General features: G+C 47.7%; 2 protein-coding genes across 2 annotated transcripts; one reads left to right on the top strand and one right to left on the bottom strand.

The window, feature by feature from the left end:
• Positions 1–4,978, top strand: CD1H11orf42 (chromosome D1 C11orf42 homolog). The gene is made up of 3 exons (XM_049651183.1): positions 1–150; positions 3,686–4,484; positions 4,753–4,978. Exons 1-3 carry the CDS (start codon positions 79–81, stop codon positions 4,881–4,883), a joined length of 1,002 nt encoding a protein of 333 aa, XP_049507140.1. The 5' UTR covers positions 1–78; the 3' UTR covers positions 4,884–4,978.
• Positions 4,979–5,202: 224 nt separating this feature from the next.
• FHIP1B (FHF complex subunit HOOK interacting protein 1B) lies at positions 5,203–18,291 on the bottom strand (the record flags this gene model as incomplete). The annotated part of the gene is made up of 10 exons (XM_049640155.1): positions 5,203–5,725; positions 8,176–8,338; positions 8,496–8,674; positions 11,134–11,913; positions 12,341–12,504; positions 12,769–12,848; positions 16,395–16,562; positions 16,754–16,840; positions 17,030–17,188; positions 17,557–18,291. Coding segments are annotated over 10 exons (2,877 nt in total), but the record flags the coding sequence as incomplete, so codon positions are not given.

Genomic DNA, 18,291 nt, shown 5'->3' with positions numbered 1-18,291 from the left:
CCTGGGGCCTCACCTCTCTGGGCAGCTTGGGGTTCCTGCAGCAGCCACTGCCCTGCCTAACCTCTCCCATACCCCACCATGTTGGTTGGTACCCCCCACCTGCTGACACTGGATGAAGCCGATGCCACCTGGACCCTCATCAAGGATAAAGTAAGAGAGCTAAAGAGAAAGGAACAAAGTGTGACCTAGATGGGTCTGAGCAACTTATGCGTAGGAAGTGGTGGGTAGCTTGAAGATAATAATAATATTTACTCAGTGCTTACACGCTGGACACTGTACTAAGTGCTTTGTACACACTCCAATTTAATCACAACTGTAAAAAACAGCAAGAAGTTCCTTCAAAGGCAGTAAGAATTTCTGAGAACAGAGACAAGTGCTAAGTCAGGGTAGGAGTTATGAGGTCAGGAAGGCTTCCTGGAGAGAGTGACGTTCTAGCTAGGCAAGTCGGAATTATTCTCACATAGAGGAAAGAGGAATGTTTAATAAACACCTAAATGAATTAGTGAGCAGGTGGGTGGGTGGGTGAGCGAGTGAACAGTGTATAATTAAAAGTACAGCATATGCAAAAGCCAGGAGAGGATTTAAAAAAATTGCATATTTGTGAACTGCAAATAGTCTGTAGAGCAGAGTTCACATGAGTAGTGGTGAAAATGAGGTCAAAGAGGTACAGAGGCTGATCATGAAGGGCCTTGTAAGCATTCTAAAAAAGCTTGGACTTCTTCACAGATACCCCCTCCACCTTAACATCCACAAAATGGGAAATTTGGGTTTTGAGCCAAATATGGAGATTTTCAGGAGCAGGCAGATGTCAGCTCTGAGTTGCAAGTACCCCTGCCAAATCTAGATGGCCACAATTTCTGAACTTGGAGAATTTAGGGATCAGGTTCTGGTTACATAATCTGAAGGACAGTGAATTTAAAGCACTCATAGAAGGCAGCCCTTCTATCAAGTTTAAAACAACCATCTTAAAGTAGTGCCTACTAGACTCAAACAGCCTTAATAGATATAGCTCCCATTAGAAATGGAGCTCACCACAAAGGTCAGCTTCCCAGGGAAGCAGAAACAGGAGAGCCAAGGCCCTCACAAATATCAGAGTACCTAGCTTCAGCAGGTTGGTCCTGGACAAGATCAAGCATTTCATTACGATGAAAGTAAATGCAGTCATCAACCAGCAGACAGCTACATCTCTGAGCATCAGAAAAATTCCCTATTTAAATGGAAAATTGTCAGGAAAGGCAAAGTAGAGATACACAATAAATCACTGGTGATATGTGGCAAATTCAAGGAGCAGGACACCTCTGAGTAACCTGGTTTCCTCTCTCCAGAACTGATAGTTTATTGCGCACTTTGTAGAACATACAGCTAACCAAAATATGGCTTGAAGTCTCCTCATTCAGAATTCATACCAGCCGAGGTATACCCAGGAAGAAAGTTTTCCAACCTCACTTTCCCAGGCTGCCCCTGGGAGATCTAAATTTGCAGGCTTCTATGTTCCACAGAACTTTTACCCAGAAGTAAAGGTGCAGTGGGAACAGGTAGTGGTCTCACATGGTGACTCTACAAAGAACAGTCCCCCTAGCATAGAACTGAGTGCCCTATTTTCCCTATTTTAGGATAACCACTGGGGGCCTCAAGGGTAAGAAAAAGAGCCTATAAACCTCCCCACCATGGCAAATTCATGTCTATTCTGGGAAAAACCCTCCAGCTAAATCAGGGATTCACCTGATCAGAAACTTGGACCATAAGAATAGGTATTTTAAATGTCAAAATCCCACTAAAGAGGTACCTCCTGGAGACACTCCTATTTGTCTTATTTGTATAGGATCCTAGGGACCAAAGGAGCAGCTAGGGTAGGATTCTGAAGTTATATTTGGTCACTATGCTTTCTTTGTCATGGAGCAGAACATTCTAAACAAAAATGCCAACCCACCAATGCTCTGCTCTCACCCCTGGTAACCCAACTGGCCCTTCTCAGAGCTTCTCAGAGAACTGTTCTCCAGCCTGATGCCCCCACCAAAAATAAAGTATTTCAGTCCCAATGAAGCAAAGAAGAGGAATTATGGGAAATTCTTCCATGCAGATTAAGAAAAAGCACCATGATAAACACTAGTATTTCAAATGGAAAAAAAAGAAAAAAGCACCATGTATTTCCCTGGCCAGGTGACAAAGGACAGTACTCTTCAAGCTACTTCAGCTTGTCCATACTGCAGACACAACTAGATCAGTTAGCGACCCTCCCTCCTCTTATGCTATGGGGCAGCACTTCCAAAAACAGTTCTATGTAGCAAAAAACAGATTGACCACAAGGGATCATTGATGAACTCTACCAGAAGGCTGGCAAACTGGGCAAGTCCAGGGGACAGGCATGTGGGAATTGGGAGCTGAGGAAGGGCAGTAGAACATAGCAAAAATGCTATTCTGAAAACAGAACAGGTCTCAAACAGGAAAGGGATCCAAACAAGGAATTTTATGTACTGGCTAGCAGACCACAGAGCCAGAAGTCTGAGCTAGCAGTATCTTTGATGAGTTGAGATCACATCTAAGTACAAATACTAGAAAGGATCGTACAAGATTTTCCAGTCGGTCATGCAGTTAAACTTTCCAGAACTGGGTTAACCAAACCAAAAAAGGCCAAGACAAGAAGGACAAAACCTAGAGGAACTAGAATCCCTGAAAGCGTACTAGAAGAACCAGCATTTCAAAGATGAGGCCTCAAATCCCTAAAGGAACTCTGTCCTGCAGTTAGGACAGAAAATGTTTAAGAATGGTCATTCCAACCTATTTCTGTGTACCCATTTGTGGTGAATGACATCACCCACCCAATCAATCATCTAATAACTAATCCTTCAGGATTCCTTTTCTCACATTCCTTAAAGTGATCAAGTTCTACTAATTCCATAACCTAAATATCTTCCCCCATTATTTTAGTTGAAGGCCTCACCATGTTTTGCTTGCAGTATTACAATACTCTTAACTGATCTTTCTCTCCCCTTATTTTGTCTTCCTGCTCAAAATTAACTTTCTAAAGCGCCTTTCTGATCTTTCCCCTCTTGCCCAGAGCCCTTCAAGTGGTTTTCCATTGCCCTCAGGACCAAATTCCTGTCACATTGCATACAAACAAGATCTTTCAGTCTAGTTGCTGTGTGCTTGTCCCTCTTCATACCCTATGTTTAAGTGCAATGAAATTACGTGTTCCTGAAGGTGCCCCACCTAGTTAATAAATTCTGGTTTTTAAACTGGTTGTATCCTCTCCCTGGATTGACCATCCTCCTACCTAGCTGATTCCTTCAAAGCTCATGTATTACCACCTAGAAACCTTCTCTGATCCTCTTCTATCAAAGAAAAAAGCTGTTAAATCACTACCCATCTCCTCCACACCCGTGTTCTCTATTATCTTACTTAGCTGACTACTGTGTACATATTTGTCTCCTCCATCAGACCGGGCTATAATAGGATAAGGTCAAAATTTCATGCTTTTATGTATTCCCAATATCCAGCAGGGTCTGGCACATAGTATATTCAAGGTTTTGCTACAGGAGAGAACTAGGAAATAAGCAGGAACCCGTCTGAGCACATTGTAGAGATATAATTGCACAGGGAACAGCAGAAGGGTCAATCTAGAGTAGGCTACCAGGTAACTCCTGACCCTAACTCAGTCCCTGACCTATAAACTGGCCATCTGCAGGTTATCGAGGAGCGCTTTGGGCCCAACGTAGTGGCAGTACCTTTCCTGTCGGATGCAGCCTGCTATGACCTACTGGGTGTGCTAGTGAAGCAGTCCCGACCAGCCCACACTCGCCTGGCTTTACCAACTCGGCAGGGTCGGCGGGCACTACAACCAGTAGGGCCACTACCAAACCTCCTGGAGCAGGTAGGATCTGAGGGTGCCTTTGCCCACTGCACTCGGGAATACTCACCAAACGGCCGGGAAGAGATAGCCTATGAAGAAATGCGAATATTGGATGGGCAGCCCTGCAGGATCCGCCTGCACATGGGTGGTCTGCGCAAGAAGGTGGCCTTCCTGCTGCTGCCACCAGCTCAGGTGAGCCTACAGCAAAATCTTCCCTGGCTCCGAAGCACCCACAGCATCTATGTCATCTACCAGGTCTTCTCCTGTTCCTGGCTGCAGCTGGGGCTGTTGCCTACAGCCCAAGAGCCCCAGCTGCTCCGGTTACAACGGTCCCTGCCTGTTGCCTTCTCCTGCCTCAAGTTTTCACTGCAGCCCAAAGGAGTGCTGGGACCACAGAAGCCTCTGACCAAAGATACACTGCCCCATGGGGCCAACTGGGTCAGACCCAACCTTGGGATCATGCCACCTCTGGCCCCCATGTCAACCCCTACCGATACCGCTGAAGCTACTGATGTGCCCCCACCTGCCCCAGCCCCACCTACACCACCTCCTCAGGAAAGGCCAGAGGGCAGACCCACCAGATTCTCCTACAAGGGCCGAAACCCCTTCCGCAGGAGGCCCCAGATGCTGTCAGGTACTGCTAGGGGATATGAAGCTGAGACGGATGGGATCTGGTGGAGGGAGAGGGCATAGGGAATATAGGAATGTGTGCCCCAGGAATGTGTGGAGCACCCCTAATACCACACCAGATCCTGGTGAAGGGGATGGAGGGAGCCAGGGGTGGTGAGATGGAAGCATGGTCCTGGTGAGGGGGTGGGCACAGCAGAGGGCCAGAGGGAGGGACCAGGAAGGCAGAAAGACCAGGGCATGAGTCAAGCTGTGACTATCCCCAACCCTGGCAGAGAACTGGCTCTTCAGCCCCCGCAGCCCCGCACCAGGAGTCCAGGGTGGGGGCCCCGGGGACCCCGACCGGCACTCCATGTCCCTGCCCCTGCTGCAGGGTCTGTCCTCAGAATTCGACAGCGACGAATGAAGCTGAGGCGAGAGATTCAGGGGGCAAGGCCCCCAAGATCCGGCATAGGGATACTGGTCCCCAATAAACATCAGCTGCTGCTCCCCCAAACCATCCTGGGCCCATGCTGCTTCTTCTGTCTTGGGGCTGGAGAAGAGTCCCTACTTTTTTCCCCTAGGTTCCATGACCCCTCACCCTTTAACGGTGTAAGAAGCACCTTAAAACCTTAAAACCAATGTCCTCACAAGAGAGAAAATACCCCTGACCTCCTATTTATGTACAACCTTCCTGGGGCCCCAGCCCCAGAGAAAAAGGGTGGGAAAGAAGAATGAGCAGAGAATAGAGATTTCCCTTTTATACATATTGCAACAAGTTCTCCATAAAACATTCATCAGAAATAAATTAAAAAGTCCTCTTACCACTGCCTCCAAACATAAAAAGGAGCCTATACCCCGGCCCCAGCCCAGGCCACTGGAGGCCCTGATTGTCCATGGAAGAAAGTTAAGGATTGAGGGGCCCAAAGCCTGAGACAGGAGGACCAGATCCCTCCTCTGAAGTATCCAACAAGAAAGGCGAGGTGACAGCATGGGCCTGGGAAATGGCAGCCAACTCCTTGAGAAATTCAGGGAAAATGACTGCACAGTAGACAGCATTCTTGACTCGCAGAGCCTCACCTTGGCGCTCAGGGGCCCCACCCCGAGGGGGTAGAACCGGAGTTGAAGCCCCAGGGGAGCCCCCACCTAGGCCAAGTCCTGCGCCGTCTCTCCCAGGCTGAAGAACCAACTGTGCCGCCTGCCGGGCCCTGGTTGGACTGTGTGCATGCCGCAGGAGCAACTCCCCCAAGGATGGCCTCCGGCTCTTCACTGGAAATAAATGGGTATCAGGGATCGTGAAGGTGCTGGGGTAAGGCATGCTCTCTCGGTCTGAGAGATGCCCCCCTCCCTGGGTTCACAGTAATCTGGACTAGGACTCTAAAACCAAAATGCCGCCTGCCCAGCATTTTTCCCTCCATCCAGCCTCCCCACCAAGCCAACCATCACCCTTAGTCTTCTCGGTCAGTCAACACAACTGCTTCATTCCCAGCCAAGACCCCTTCTCCATGCCCTCTCACCCTGAGGGACTCTCTAACTGCTCCTCCCTTTCCAATTGCTATTCTACCATCACTAAGCTATATCTCCTCAGTCCATAACACAGGCTTACCTTATGCTCCTGAACTATCTATAACACAGGACCCACAGCCTCTACTCCTTCAACACCTACAGGGTGTATATCCAATCACAGTCCAGGGGCTTTACCACTTCCATCATACTCCACTATCCCTCCAGAATCTGATCTCCTGTGCCATCACTTCGCCAACCACCAGTCTCTCTCCTAGATCCACCAAAGCCTACTCCCACCTCATGTCAGTTTAGGCAACTTCACATGGCCAGACAAACTTCACCTCACTTTAGACTCAAAGGAACCATTTAAAACATTGCTGTCTCTCCTAATTTTCTTCCTAGATTCCTGTCTCTGGATCTTTGTCCCATCTCTAGGGCCTAGACTCTAGGGATCTAGTCTCTAGATCATGTTACAGTTTCCACTCTCTATCTCTAATACTGGCTACAGAGGTACGCTGTACAGGCCAACTAAATACGGCATTCAGAACCCTTCACAACCAGGCTCACATGCTCCCTCCAACCCCTTCTCCAAACTCTTTACACCCACTCTTGCTTTTGTGCCCACACAGATCTGCTCTTCCTGGAACCCTCCAGGCTTCTTTCATGCTTTTGTAGCCTTCTAGGCCTTAATTTTGCTCTCCCCTGTTTTCATCGTCCTTGGCCTAATCTTATTATCCCCACCCCTCTGAAAAACCTCTGATTTGCCCTCCACTGACTTCCCATTTCACTGCCTTTATCATACTGTACTGTAATAACTTGTTTCTAGTTTATATATAGGTCTTCTATCTCATACAGTAATCTGTGAGCTCAAGGGCTTAGACTCTTATTTATTCTACAGTGAACACAATACTAGCACTATGGAAATAAGACATATTCACATGAAGAAATCATGCTAAGGAACTTCAGCTGGGTCCTCACAGCTGAATAATAACCGTTCTGGTACTGTCTTCCCAACCCACATCTCTAATACCTCCATCTCACCCCTGCTCTCTTGCTCTTAGCATATTATTTTGCTTCCTACTTTGATTAGCAAATAAAAGACTTCAATTTCCTGACTTTTCCCTCCACACCTCACAACTCCATGGGTACATATCACTTCCTCCTTTGATCTATCCTCATTTGCCTCAAAAGGAGGAAAAAAAATCTTTTCCTGCCCAAAGTTATTCCTTTCCTGGTGCAACGGATCCCACTATTCCACCACCTTTGGGACCTTGCTTCCCCAGTTATGACATTTCTCTAGTCACTCTCCAGACTGACTGTCAGCTCTTTAAAAGCAGAGGTCTCATCTTATACCTCCCTGAGTAGCCTGTACCAAAGACAATGGCTAGTACATACAGCAAATGCTCAGACACTTGCGGATGGAAGATCTAGATTTAAAACTGCATGGTCACATTTAACTCTTCCTTCCTCCTTGTGCCTCACAACCATTCACCAAATTCTGCCAAGACTTCCTTTTCATTTCCACATTATCAAATTCTTCCTTCCTGTTCCCACTATTCTAATTCAAGCCTTGCAGGTCACAGATGCATTTCAGCAGAAGCCTCCTGACTCTATTTTCTCCTGGCTCCAATTCACTTAGCACATGAACTAATATGCTTATCTCTCCACTCTCATATCTAAGAACCTCCAGTGGGTTCTCACTGACCAAAAGATCACAACTTCTACCCAGTCCAACTCCTAATCTGAGAACCTAATCTGAACTCTGGCCATATCTTTCCAGCCTTATTGCCAACTGTTTCACCACCTTCCAAATCCCCTGTTCCAACAAAATAGTTCGTGTTGTTGCCTGGACAAAAGAAAAAAGCCATCCCACTCCTTTGGCTACCCAAGTCCTATCTATCTCTCAAGAACCATGTCAAATGCCATTCCTGTTCCCAAGCTGTAACAATACCTCAACCTAGAGACTACTCTGTCCCCTTGCCTGTCTTACTACTTCAGCAGTTTTTGCTAGTGCTGCTGATTTGGCTCTTAGAGGACACAACTGTATTTTATCCTGTAACCAGAAGCCACAGGACAAACATCAAGACTCAATTTTCTACAACTCCTCAGTTCATGGCACAAGGTTTCACCCTTAATAAGAGTTCAATTAACCTGGGCTAATTAGCTATCTAGGGAAGGTAGGAAGAGGACTGGAGTGGTGGGGTAGGCCTCACCTAGGGGATCGGAGCGGCGGGGGGTAGGTCCTGCTGCAGGGCCCTCGGCCCAGTCCAACTTGCCACGGGCAATGAGGTACTTCTTGGCTTTGGATAGCAGTGCTGGGAAGTCCTCCTGGGAGGCCGCAAAGCTCTCAATTTTATTCTTCACAGAACCCAGCACCTATGAAGCACAACTTCATGACATTTCTGTGTGGCTCTACACTGACGGTCCTTTCTAATCCCACTGGGCCTGTTCCCAGCCCCCCCAGGGTCACTCCAGCTGCGGGCCTGGCCCACCATGGAGCCTGGACGCACCCATGCATGCATGCATCGCACACCTGCAGCAGGGACTTGACACTGGGCTGGAAGACCATGTTGGTGTTGAGCAGGAAAGAGCGGAGCAGGGGCTGGGGGTGACAGGCCAGCTGGGCCACCAGCCCCGTCAGCAGGAAGTTGACATAGACGGAGTTCTGCAGCATGTTCTCGAGTTTGGCAAAGAGCACAGCCATGAAGGGGCCTGGGGAGGTTGGGCACAAGGATACAAGGCCTGAACACAATGCACATCACACGCATTCCTCCCAAAACCGAGAGACCCCCCGCCACTAGATGAAAATCATTTGTATGTCAGTGTCTGGGTTATATTTAAGTATCCTGTGATCACCTACTCTGGAAGAGATGAAATGGTAGATACCATGTGGACCCAAAAGTCCACATGCCAGCTTTACACTCAGGATGAAGAGCCAGATCATAGGCTCTGGAGTCAGACAGACCTGGTTTCAAATTCCAGCTTTATCCTTTACTAGTTAAGCTGCTGGATGAATCAAAATTCTCTAAGCATAGTGTCCTACTTAACAAAATAAAGTATACCCACCTCACAGGGTTATTAAAAGGATCAAAGAAATATTCCTATAAAGCAGTTAGCCCAAGATGTAGCAAATTATAAGTTTTCAGTAATAACTATACACTATATAATGTCTCTCAGTATTTTAAAAAGTTTCACCCAAGAGACATAACAGAAGAAAGAACAAGCAAGAAAGTGATTAGAACCAAAAGAAGAATCAGGTTACACACAAGACAGAGGATAACACTACACCTGGATCAGAAAGAAAGCAAGAATGAACTGTAACAAAGACAAAGGTAACTACGAAGGCCAACTTAAAAGACAGGGGAGAAATCTCTGGGAACCCCAAAGAAGAAATCAGCTCTGTTCAGGAACTGGGAACCAAGAAGGTAGAAGAGAATTTGTAGAAAAAAGTTTAGTTCAGAGCCAGAGAAAACTGACTCAGAACAGACTCTTTGCTGGGTGAGAGGATAACAGAAGGGATTAGAATGATCTACTGGGAAAACTGGCCTCAACTGAGCCAGATCACCAGCAGGAGGACTCTAGAGCCATCAGTCTGTCTGACCAGTGATCTGTAAGGGAAAGGGATTAAACCTAAGAACTGCACCATGAACTGAGACAGGAGAGCAACGAAGGGAAAGAGGCAATGAATTCCAAAAAAGATCCTAGAACATTTTCCACTCCAAATGCACGTGACTGGCCTTAGCTCCATACAACTCTAGCTTAACAGGGTCCTAAGACACCCCATAACTCTGTCCTTCTGTTTCTCTCATTTCCTGGGACTTTCTTACATGAGAAAATTCAAAAAGCTCAGAAGAGTTTACAAAGAAGAAAAGGGACACAGCTTCAATTAATGTTTCAAGAATGTGGTAAAACCTGCATACCACCTTCTAATGGTACTGAGCAGGAAGAAGCAAAGCTTAAATAAATGGAAACACATTTTCTGTAGTCTGCAAGACGGAGTTGTCGTGACTCTAGAGCAGAAGCCTTGATGCTATGCAAGCAGGATGGCAGCATATCCCAGGCCCAGTTAGGACATGTACTGCTCAAGGCACAATAACTTGACTACAAACAACCAGAAGATGGGGGTATACCTTGGTCAACTTATATCCGCCTTGCAGCCAAAAGATGACAATCCTTGTAAAAAGCTACCACGTGCTGAGTTCTCCCAAGGTACCAGCATCACAGTAAGTGGTTTACACGCGTCAATGATATGAAGGGACACTAACTCAAGGTGTGTCTAGACACTGCTTCTCAGAGGTGGTGTATTTTGTTTGTTTGTTTTCCCCCTAGAGTGAGGTGGGGAGTAAGGATAAGAACCAGATAAGAGCTGGGATGGTAAAGCTGGATCTCAAATAAAAACAAAGAGGAGTTAGCCCTGTCACTCAGGTCAGGTCTGACTCCAGGGTCTTTAGAAAGACCAAAAGAGCTCAGTTGGGGAGATCAGAGCTACACTTTTGTCATTTGCCCTCAAAGAGGCATTTCACTCTATCTGCTTCAGTCCTTACTACTAATGATGAGTCTGTAAGAAAGTCTTACTGGGTAATTATAGCAACCAACAAGGTACAAGGACAGAAAACAGGAAAAACCTGAAATTGAGTCCTTCTCTAAAGAGATAGGAGAAGAAAGGAGGCCAGGGCAGAGTAGGGGGAAGAACGCCAGAAGAGATGATCCTAGGTCACAGAAAAGTTGATAGGAGACCCAACACCCAGACAAATATACGGGTGGGAACAGCATGGAACAGCATAGCTTACAGATGCCTCACATACAGAACACCACATATGTCCTCCATATGTATTGTTCAGATATATTGCTGTGATTTACCAGGAAACACCAAACACATCCTGATCACAATCTCAGGAAATGGCCAGACTGGGGAAGAGGAGGAACATGCACATAGAACATACAAGGCTCAGACATAAATTAATACTCAAACCAGCACAAGCATGGAAGACACATAGACAGACACAGAGACCCAAGTATGACATGTATCTGGAAGGGATCCAAGCAAAATGGATGAGGAGCTAGGCAAGTACATGGAAATGACATGGACAAGAAGTCTCAGAAATCAGCACAAACATGTTGAATACATGCAAAGAGTACGCAAAGGGGAAGGCCTAGGCTAAGTAGCTTACCAGTGAAGGGCTGGCTTGGCAGCTGGTTGAGCGTCCGCAAAGGGCTGCTGAGGAAGGGGCCGGGGGGCTCAGGGGGACAGGTGAAGCTCTCATAGGCCTCCTCCTCCTCAAGAGGTAGTGGAGGCTCTAGCGGGGGTTCTGAGCCAGCCCCCCCATTGCTCAATGCCACCTCCAGTTCCCGGAGCTCCTGCCCAAAGCCCTCTAGTCCTGCCATGCCCTCGGAGGTGCTCTCTGGCAGTTCCCCAGCCCCCTCCTGAGGCACCCGACGAACCTTCTTGGCCCCCTCAGGCCATGGTCCTGGCAACCCATTGAGCTGGGGAGGGGGCAGGTGGCCAGGGCCCTCTCCTGTACCCCCAGAAAGCCCTCCACTCCCCAGCTCTTCCTCCTCCCCTTCCCCCACATTGTCCCTGTCCTCCTCAGGCAGTAGGCTGCGTTTCTTAGTCCGGGAGCCAACAGGACTAGGCTCAGGAGGGGGCCGCTCGCCATCATAGGGGGCAGACCAGGTACGGCAGGCTCGGACACACCGGTCCACACCACGGCGCGCCTCACGCAGATACTCCAGGTAATTGTCTTCCAGCTCACCAGGCTCCTCCACAGGGCTGGGCCGTCGGCTAGGGCTGGAGGCTGGGGATGCAGCAAGCCCTGGTGAGCGAGGGGCTGGAGCTGGGGATTCCGAGCCACCCAGACTCTGCTGTCGCAGGAAGAGGGCCAGACGAGATGGTGTGGAGGGCCGGGGCACTGTCACCACAGAAGAGGAGTCAACACTCGGGCTTCCAGGGCCTACAGAGGGAAAAAAAAAACATAAGAGGAATCAAAGAGACAGAGGGCCAGGAGGAGGAATAAGGCACCTAGGGAGACTAAGAGAGAAGGCAGTGAAACAGCAAAGAAGTGTGACCTATTTAGGCAGCTGATTCTCCACCCTCCAAATTAAGCTTTTCTGTATCCACCACACCCTCTCACCACCCCCAATACCAAAGAAACAATGGAAAATAGAAACAATACATGACTGGAATGAAGAAGAGGAACAGCTTTGCTCAGAAGCTAAATTTCTTTGGTGGATTTAAGGCATCAACCTCCCCAAAGATGAAAATGCCACTCATGGCCATCTCCCTCCCCACACCCAAACCCCACCTTCTTGCTAGGCTCCCCAGAACCCAGGCCATACCCGTTGTGTCCTCCCTTCTCCCTGCCTCTCTGCTAGGCCCACCTCGTGCCCATGAGGCATGCTCTGGACGGGGTGGGCTAGGGGCACGATGCCGACAACAGCGTGGGATAAGGGAGAGAAACTTGTCTGCAGCTCGTCCATATAGGTCCACATCACGTACAGCTGGCTTCTGGCTCAGCATCACATGGTTACACGGGACAAGATACCTGGGAAAGCAGAAAAAGGAGCACAGGATAGATCAGGAAGGAAGGACAGGGCTTGGGAGAACATCAGGCCAATGGAACTACATGGCCAAGACAGGCTCCAAGAACATCAGGCCAATAGAAACACATGGCTAAGCCAGGCCAATGGAACTACATGGCTAAGCCATGCTCCACATGAGCAACCCCAATACAACCCATCGCCCCAGCAATGCACAAGGCCTTGAGAGTTCAGGATCAGCCATCCCTCAGCCCTGCCCCCACAGGTACCTGAGAACCAGCTGCAGCAGGACATCCTCACAGCTGAGGTTCAGTAGGGTCCTGAAGAGACTCAGAGAGACCATGCAGAGCTGGGGGGGTGGGGGAGGAGGGAGGGAGTCACCATAAGAGCTCTCTACCCACCAAGGTGTTTACCAAATGGGAACCCCCCAACCCCAGGCCCAACCAACCACTCCTAGAGTAGCATGTGCATAGGGCCTGGCACATAATGATCATTTGCGTATTAAATAAATGATCACATGATCTTTGTAGGCAAGACCTCACTATTCACAGATAGGAATGAACCATGTGTCACGTTCTGTATTTCTACAGACCATACACATGTCAGCAGACTCTCTGGTTACATACCCCTGTCAGCAGAGATTCCAGTAGTACTTAATGGAATGAATACCCATGAAGAAAGACCCTAGGAAATACTGGGACTGAGTGAATGACTAACAGGAGACAACAACAATATGATAACTAAGTGAATGCCTGTCAGCAGAGACTGCGGCTGCACAGTAACTAAATGCCTACCAACAAGAAACCAGAGGGAACCTGGAAGAATCCCAGCTGGGAAGTGGGCGGGGCTGTGAACATGGAGTCTGAGTCACCTCTCCAACACTGATGTATCTCTAAGAAGGTAGAAGAAAGAAAAGCTCAAGCACAGCTGACAGGAAAAGGAAAAAATAGGTGGGTCCAGAATAGAGGAAACCATTTGTTTTAGAAAATAAGAAGGGTGGTTCTTCTCTGGCTAGGCGAAGAGAGTGGAAGACAACAGACACAAGTAAGCACTCTCTTACTCCTTTGAATCCCCACAGCACTTTCTCTCTACTTCCCTTATGGCAGGTATACCTAGAGCTCCCTGAAGACGACTATTGGGTCTTAGGCCAGGGCACACTGCACAGTCTAGATGCTCATCATTTACTAAATAAATGTGGGAAGATTAAAAGCCAACTGCAGCGGGAAAGAGATTAGATATCAGTTCACATATTTGGATATTTGCAAGGATGTTCAGATTTACCCTAAATAACCATTTTAACTAGCAATGAAAACATTCACACTCACTGAAAGGTTGTGAGGTAGGTAGAAAAATGGTCCCCCAAAGATGTCCAGGTCCTAATCTCCATAACCTGTAAGTATTTTACCCTACATGACAAAAGGTACTTTGCAGATATGATTATGGTTATGAAATTTGAGGTGGGGAGAGTAGCATGGATTATCCAGGAAGGCACAATCAAATCAGTTGAGTCCTTAAAAGCACAGGACCTTTTCCAGCTGGGTCAAAAAGATATCTGAAGCTTGAGAGGGACTTGATCCACCATTGATGGCTTTGAGGATGAAAGAAGGGGGCTACAAACCAAGGAATTTGGTTGGCCTCTAGAATCTGGGAATGGTCCTCAGCTGACAGCCAGCAAGAAAATGGGAATCTCAGTCCTAGAACTGCAATGAAATAAATTCTACCAGCAACCCTACTGAGCAAGGAAACAGATCCACTCCTAGAGACTCCAGAAAGGAACACAGCCCTGAAAACATTTTGATTTTAGCCTAGTGAGATCTGTGTCAGACGTATGACCTACAGAACTGTAAGATAATAAATTAGTGTGTTTTAAGACACTATGTTTGTGGTGATTTGTTATGACAGCAATGGGAAACTAAAACAGGCACAGAGACTGACTAGCCAGCATGATTCACTTGAAGCCACAAAAGACAAGCTTAAAGAAGTTCAAAGTCAGGGCAGCAGAATCAAGACTAAAAAAGGCCAAACAGTAGAAAGGAAAGCCCCGGCAACCTGAAATCAGAAACAATCTTGTCCTCCAAGAAGCAGGAAACAAGAAGAAATACCCCAAAAACATGAAGGCTCCTGAGACGAGAGGACCAAATGCAAGACTAATAAAATCAAATGCTGAAGACTAAAGACAATGAGAGAGAGTCAAAGAAGTGAGGATAAGATTAAGACAAAAGGAACATGGAGATAGCCCAACATAGGAAAAAAAAAAAAAAAATCAACCTCAAGAAGGAAATTAACTGTCTCAAAACACGAAGAGGACATTCCATCAGGCTGAATAGATAAAAGACCATGGTCTAACTTTAGCATAATGCGAAATTGGTATCTTTGTAAAATTAAAGCTTTGACATCTATTTGCTATTGATTTTAGACAATAATTCCTAATTAACCCAGGCACGTATCATAAGTACTTTTTGGAATACTGTAAAAATACACATGCCCTGTATATTATAATCCAAGAAATCTAAGGCAGGGACCCTAGAAACTGTTGTAGCTGTTGCCATTTTCAAATTCTAAAGTGTGCACCTGGTTCAGAAACACTGGTCTAATCAAAGTCAGTGTAGAATACTTCATCCATACCCTTAGTATTCAAAAACCTCACCTACACAAAACAGCTATCCCAAAACCTCACCTACCAAGAGGCCTACTACCAGGTATCTCAATGTATCTGAATGATTTTCAACAGTTTTCCAGAACCTTTAGTAATCTGAGAACTTCTATTTTAAATACAAGGACCTAGGGAACCTCAATTTGTTATAAGAAGGAAACAAAAAAATGGTTCCAGAGCTAAATAAATGGCATAAAGTTCATGACTAAATGAATGCTTTATTCCCCTAGAAAGACTCTGGGTCTTTATTATTGGAAACTACTTACTCCTCTTTCATACATATTTCTACTGATTAAAATCCAAACTGCTTACCATGGTCTACAAGGCCATGCATGACTGAATCTTACCTACCTCTCTACTTCCACCTCATTCCCTTCTCCCCCTTGCTCACTACACCTCCAGTCTTACTGGTCTTTTATTTCCTCAAATACACTCGCTCATCCCCATCTCATGTACTGTGCATGCTGCACCCTCTGCTCAGACTCTTCTTCCACTTGTTCTTCAATAGGTGAACTCCCTCATGACCTTTAGGTCTTAGCTCAATGTCACCTCCTCAGAAAGGTTTCTGACCACCCTATTATTTTCTAAATAGCTGTTTGGTTTTTTCATAACAGTGACCACAACTTGCAATTATTTTATTAATGGGTTTGTATAAAGGAAGGAAGCTCCATGATACCAGCAACTATGCCTACGTTGTTTACCACTTATCCTTAGTAGGAGAAAACAGTAAGTAAAACATTCAGTAAAAATGTTCAGGAGGAAGGAATGTTTAAGTAGGTAGGTGGGGAGATGGGTGCCCTAAGTTACAGCACTTCAAATGTGGCAAATCCAAAGGGGAAAAAAGCTAAGCATACCAGTAGCAGCTGGATCACCTATCAAAGCAAACACAAAACCTGGGGAAGTGATCTCAGTCACCCACAGCAGGCCACAGTACAATACACAGCTGAAGAGAACCCCAGGCCAATGCTACATCGCAAGTACAGCACAATGGCAAAACCCCTAGTCATGATGAGGAGCCAGTTATCCAGAAAAAGTAATGTGTTCTAGATTCATATATTACAAAAGCAAGGGAGCTACTCCCAAAGTGGTCAAAAGTTTAATACTGGAAAGTAAATGCCACCTAACTTTGAAGTGACTGCTGGAGACAAAGGCCAAAGAAGGGCAGGCACACCCTCCCAGAACAAAGTTCAGAGAGAGAAGAAGGCTCACCCAGGTAAGCCAGGACAGAGGTAGGGGCCATACCCGGGAGTTGCTGCCAATACGGGCAACGAGGGTGTCAAGGATGGTGTGGGTGTCATGCCGGTGTAACAGCAGGAATCGCAGGAAGGTACGGAGCAAAGCAGGCTCTGAGATACTCCGTAGGAAAAGCTCCAGATAGGCGGTACTGGCGATCATCTCCTCCACAGAGGTCTGGACGAAGGGGAGGGAAAGTTTGGAAAATTTAGGGCTTCCCTGAACATGTACTAAGTTATTTTCCCCGAGCTCTAAGTAGGAACCAGGAGAAGATAGGGAAAAGGGGAAGAGTACCCAGCCCACTGCTTCCCACATTGGTCCTGGCATTGGGGTCACCACCCCTCAGCCTTGCCACCCATAACTCTCACCTTATGCAGGGCAGGGCCCATGACAGGCACCAAGAACCCATTATGGATATAATCAACTAGCTGCTTCTGCACCAAAGGGTGAGCCACCTGTAGGGGTACAACAGAGAAGGAGGAAGAATGTGAGGTGGCCACTGTCTGGAAGGGAATAGAATGGTAAAAGCAGGCACCCCACCCCCAAGATGGCAGAACAGCAGAACTCCAGGGAATGTGCCCCCTTCCCACCCCATTTGCCCAGAATGACCAAGAACCAGTCCTCCTGGGAAGATGCAATCCCACCTGAATGACTGCATTGCAGAATTCTAGGGAACTCATGAAGAGCGCAAGGGCTGGCACTCCCAGCCAATCCTCCCGTCGCAGGCAGTGCCAATCATCCCCTGGAACCTCAATCTTGCGGGGCAGTGAGGAGTACAGGGCACTCAGCCCTGTGGCCAGCACCTGGGGGCCATCCCCAAGGACAGGTTACCAAAAGCTCAGACAATACATAAAAGGGAACCAGGGGAGCTATTAACCCAGAGTTTTGATGGGACAAGGGGAAAGAACTATTCCTCAAGCAGATATTTAGTTATCCAATGTGCCAGGACATCACCTGGGAACACTGGTCCATGAAGAGTTTTAGTATCTATGCTGTCCACCTAAGCCCATGTTTCATCCCCACCCCAACTCCAGGCACTGTTTTCAAACCCAGGGGGCTACCACCTAAAGGAAAAGTACCCAGTACATAGCCCCTCCACATCTTCTGGATAGCAAGGTGCTGTCTAGTGTCTATACACCATACCCTACCCCCCATCCCAGGAGGTGCTGACCGGGCAGAAGTAAGAGTGATCTGCAATGTAGCGGCCCACAGTGGGACTCCCGGCCGACAGAGCCATGAGCAGGAGTAGGGCATCACGGGCCTGCTGGCCCAGTGTGCCCTCCCGATGGACGAAGGGAACAAGGCGAGAAAAGAGGAGAAGGCGGGGGGCAGCTCCAGGCTCAGGAGGTGGCTGCAGGAAGAACTCGAGCAATGAAGGTTCCCGGGCCAGACACACACACAGCTGGCTGAGAAGTAGCACCAGGCCTTCATCCAGTGCTGGGCTACTGGGCACAGGACGGCCACAGGCATCCAGCAAGGTCAGCAGAGCCTCACGAACTGGACCATGTCGCAACAGTGGCTGGCGAGCTTCACTCACTAGCATCTCAAACAGCTTCAGTTGCTCAGCCCGCCGTTCCTCAACCCCATCCCCAAGCTCATCCCATTGAAGCTGCCAAACCAACACACGGGTTAGCAGGTCCTCACGCAAAGCGAACTCCAGCAAGGGCCCAGGGGTCGTGGGGGCTGAGGGGACCACACGATCTTCTACCAGCAGTGTCAACATCTGGTAAGTGTGGTTGCGCACAGCACTGAGATCATCTGCACCCCTAGGAGCTGCCCGAGGGCCTTGCCGCTCCAGGATTCGCACTACCTGGAGAAACAGAAGATAGAAGGAATCTAAGATGATATGATGACTAAATGGGATGGTGAGAGTGAACAGAAGGTTAGGAGAACTCAGGGAGCCAGT

This window comes from Panthera uncia, chromosome D1, assembly GCF_023721935.1.
Source record: "Panthera uncia isolate 11264 chromosome D1, Puncia_PCG_1.0, whole genome shotgun sequence".
In the NCBI taxonomy this organism is placed as follows: domain Eukaryota; kingdom Metazoa; phylum Chordata; class Mammalia; order Carnivora; family Felidae; genus Panthera; species Panthera uncia.
The sequence above is the reverse complement of the archived record's forward strand: the minus strand, read 5'-3'. Positions and strand labels throughout refer to the sequence as shown.

What these genes read in the sequence shown, in the direction of transcription:
- CD1H11orf42 (XM_049651183.1), top strand. Translation starts at nt 79, where the DNA reads ATGTTGGTTGGTACCCCCCACCTGCTGACACTGGATGAAGCCGATGCC. An exon ending in GGACCCTCATCAAGGATAAA is followed by an intron (nt 151 to 3,685) that starts GTAAGAGAGCTA and finishes GGCCATCTGCAG; the next exon opens with GTTATCGAGGAGCGCTTTGG. An exon ending in GAGGCCCCAGATGCTGTCAG is followed by an intron (nt 4,485 to 4,752) that starts GTACTGCTAGGG and finishes CAACCCTGGCAG; the next exon opens with AGAACTGGCTCTTCAGCCCC.